The 2,779-nt window shown below is 42.2% G+C and overlaps 1 protein-coding gene across 1 annotated transcript in view; it reads left to right on the top strand.

Moving 5' to 3' along the window:
* Nucleotides 1-1,544: 1,544 nt before the first annotated feature.
* DGKD (diacylglycerol kinase delta) overlaps nucleotides 1,545-2,779 on the top strand; it is a 48,804-nt gene continuing 47,569 nt past the window's right edge. The window contains exons 1-2 of the mRNA XM_009284301.2: nucleotides 1,545-1,649; nucleotides 2,347-2,427. Of these exons, the coding sequence (XP_009282576.1) occupies nucleotides 1,557-1,649; nucleotides 2,347-2,427 (174 nt within the window). The 5' untranslated portion in view covers nucleotides 1,545-1,556. The remainder of the gene's footprint in view (nucleotides 1,650-2,346; nucleotides 2,428-2,779) is intronic.

Below are 2,779 nucleotides of genomic sequence, written 5' to 3'. Positions count from 1 at the left end.
AGGCATCACCGTGGTGGTCCAGGCCCTATGATCTCTCAGGCCAGTTTGAGGATGGCTTAATCTAGCAAGAGAGAAGCATGTATTGTCAGACGGATGTTTCTTCTTATAGTCAGCATTTTTTTCCAAGTGCTTTTTGAGGAAACTTTGAGCTTGGCAAGGCCCAGTGTGTGGAAAGTATTAAAATCTGCAGCTGTTTCAAAAAGGAAAGACCCACATTAGAAATATATATAGCATTTTGAAAGCAAGTTTAGTGCCCTGGAAAGGACTTCTAAAATGAACTAAACCCTGTGGATCAGTAAGAGTATTTATTTTGTGCTCTGTAGTAGCCTGGCAGTGTACATTTAACACTGTGTTTGTGAACTAATTGATACTCATCAGTGACCTGACTCTGTTACAAACCTGAGTTACACTGAGACCTCTGGTATGTTAAAATTGTGTCATTTTCCTGGCATCAAGATACAGAATAACCTGTCTTACAAGATTGTTGGACCATTTTGTTTCCTGTGTTTTAACTGTGTGTTTATCGCACTGGGCTCTCTCAGCAAGTGGGTTCCTGGGAGCTGTTTCCTGGGGAGAGAAGTAGGTTTCTCGTGGTACTGAGGCATGACATAGCACCATTTGCAGTTCCTAGCAATACCTTCAATCAGTAATTTGGGGCTGACCCCTCAGCTCTGACTTTTCTGCCTTTTGTCTTTCTAAGATGCAGTTTTTGAGATTATTTTCATGTAGCTGTTGGTATTCAAAACCTGTCCTCAGTGAAGGAATCAAATGTATTTGACGAAGTAGAATGAAGTGCATGTGGATTAAATACATACCCCTATGTATGCATAGTATGTGAGTGAGCATATGGGACTGTGTATGCTGGTATGTCAATCTAGTTACAAAGCAGTTAAAGAAAAAAAAAAAGGCAGTGTGCGTAGACAGTTTTGGCACTCCAGCCCTGGGAAATGGCACCCAGCCAGAGAATACTGAGGCAGGGCCAGGACTATCTGAAGAATACCAAATGCTGAAGTTGGATATAGCTCCTTCTTCACTCTAGTTTCACTCTTCACCCTGTGGGCCTGCAGCTTGCCAGCTCTGTGCCAGGTAGATGCTGATAATTTCACAAGGCAGAACTGGAGATAGGGACAGATGTACTGTGGTGTGTATGCGCTTGTAATCAAATGCCAATTAAATAAAAGGCACAATTACCCGCGACTGAAATCTGACCTCAGTGAGTTTAACTGTTATGCTCCCCGAGTCATTGTTAGACTTTGAAATGCTCATTCAGTCATAAGTTATTTATCTTTTTTGGTATCGTGATAGCACTGGAGACAAGGATAAAACTGCACCCCAGTGTGGATTATGCATTGTGACGGTTTAATGTTATTAAGTTTGCTTGCTTACGTTGAATGAATTTGTTAAGCACTTCCAGCAGAGGGCACTAAGATTATTGATCTCAAACTCCAGTCTTTTTTGGTATGGGTATTTGGTGGGAGAGCATAAAAGATGCTGTAAGTAAAATGTATGCTTAGCACTCTCCCCTCCTTGTTTTGTAGACTATCATAAAAGAGGGGATGCTGATGAAACAGACCAGCTCCTTCCAGCGCTGGAAGAGACGATATTTTAAGCTGCGAGGACGAACACTCTACTATGCAAAAACTGCCAAGGTGAGGTCTTGACAATAAATGTGCGTCCAAAGGAAGAAAGTCAGTGGTGGAGCTTTTGGAGGCAGATGGGTGCCTGTGAGCAGACAGCCCTCAGTAGGGAAAAGAGCACATGCTCTGAAAGCACCTGTCTTCAGGTTTTGTAGCTACTAAAGATCCCTGTGTTTTGCCTCACACTTGGAAATCCTTGGTTTTTAAGTAAAGCATCATGTGGACCTGTGATACTGACTTTTCCATATTTTTTCCCCCTTGGTGCATTTTATTAGGGAATGGGCTCTGAATCAATAGAAGCTGGAAAAGAAGGGTGAAAATATGAATGAAAAGAAGAAATGGAGGAGACAAGCAAGGCTAGAATTTATGAAATCAGATCTGCCGTGCATCTGGTTTAGTACGTTGATAGTCAAGTAGATATAAGTCTGTCTCCTTTCACAAGAACAAAGCCTACAATTATTTTTTTGTAAATAATCCCTTAATAAAAATAAAGTCATTGCATTCACTGACTGAAGACAGGCAAGTGCAAGCACCACTATATGGAACTAGATTTCTGAGTCCTTCATGTTGTTGGTGCTGGGCCTTTCCTTCAGATCACAAAAGGCTGTGATGGAGTGTGCTAGGCAGACATACAGGCATGTCCCTTTGGGTCTGCTGCTTATACATTGCATTCAATAATTCATTGGGGTTTTGAATTTTTTCTTTCCAGTCCATTATTTTTGATGAGGTGGATCTGACAGATGCCAGTGTGGCAGAATCCAGCACTAAGAATGTCAACAACAGCTTCACGGTAGGATTTTTTGCATTATTTTCTATTCTTCTTGCATCTTTCTCTTTTATAGAATCATAGAATAGTTTGGGTTGGAAGGGACCTCTAAACATCATCTAGTCCAACACCCCTAGTCCAACCCCCCTGCAATGAGCAGGGACATCTTCAACTAGATCAGGTTGCTCAGAGCCCCGTCCAACCTGACCTTGAATGTTGCCAGGGATGGGGCATCTACAACCTCTCTGGGCAACCTGTTCCAGTGCTTCACCACCCTCAGCGTAAAAAATTTCTTCCTTATATCTAGTCTAAACCTACCCCCCTTCAGTTTAAAGCCATTCTCCCTTGTCCTGTCGCAACAGGCCCTGCTAAAAAG

The sequence above is a fragment of the Aptenodytes forsteri genome, unplaced genomic scaffold (assembly GCF_000699145.1).
Source record: "Aptenodytes forsteri isolate BGI_AS27 unplaced genomic scaffold, ASM69914v1 Scaffold278, whole genome shotgun sequence".
NCBI classification, from domain to species: Eukaryota; Metazoa; Chordata; class Aves; order Sphenisciformes; family Spheniscidae; genus Aptenodytes; species Aptenodytes forsteri.
This window is presented reverse-complemented; position numbering and strand designations above follow the sequence as displayed.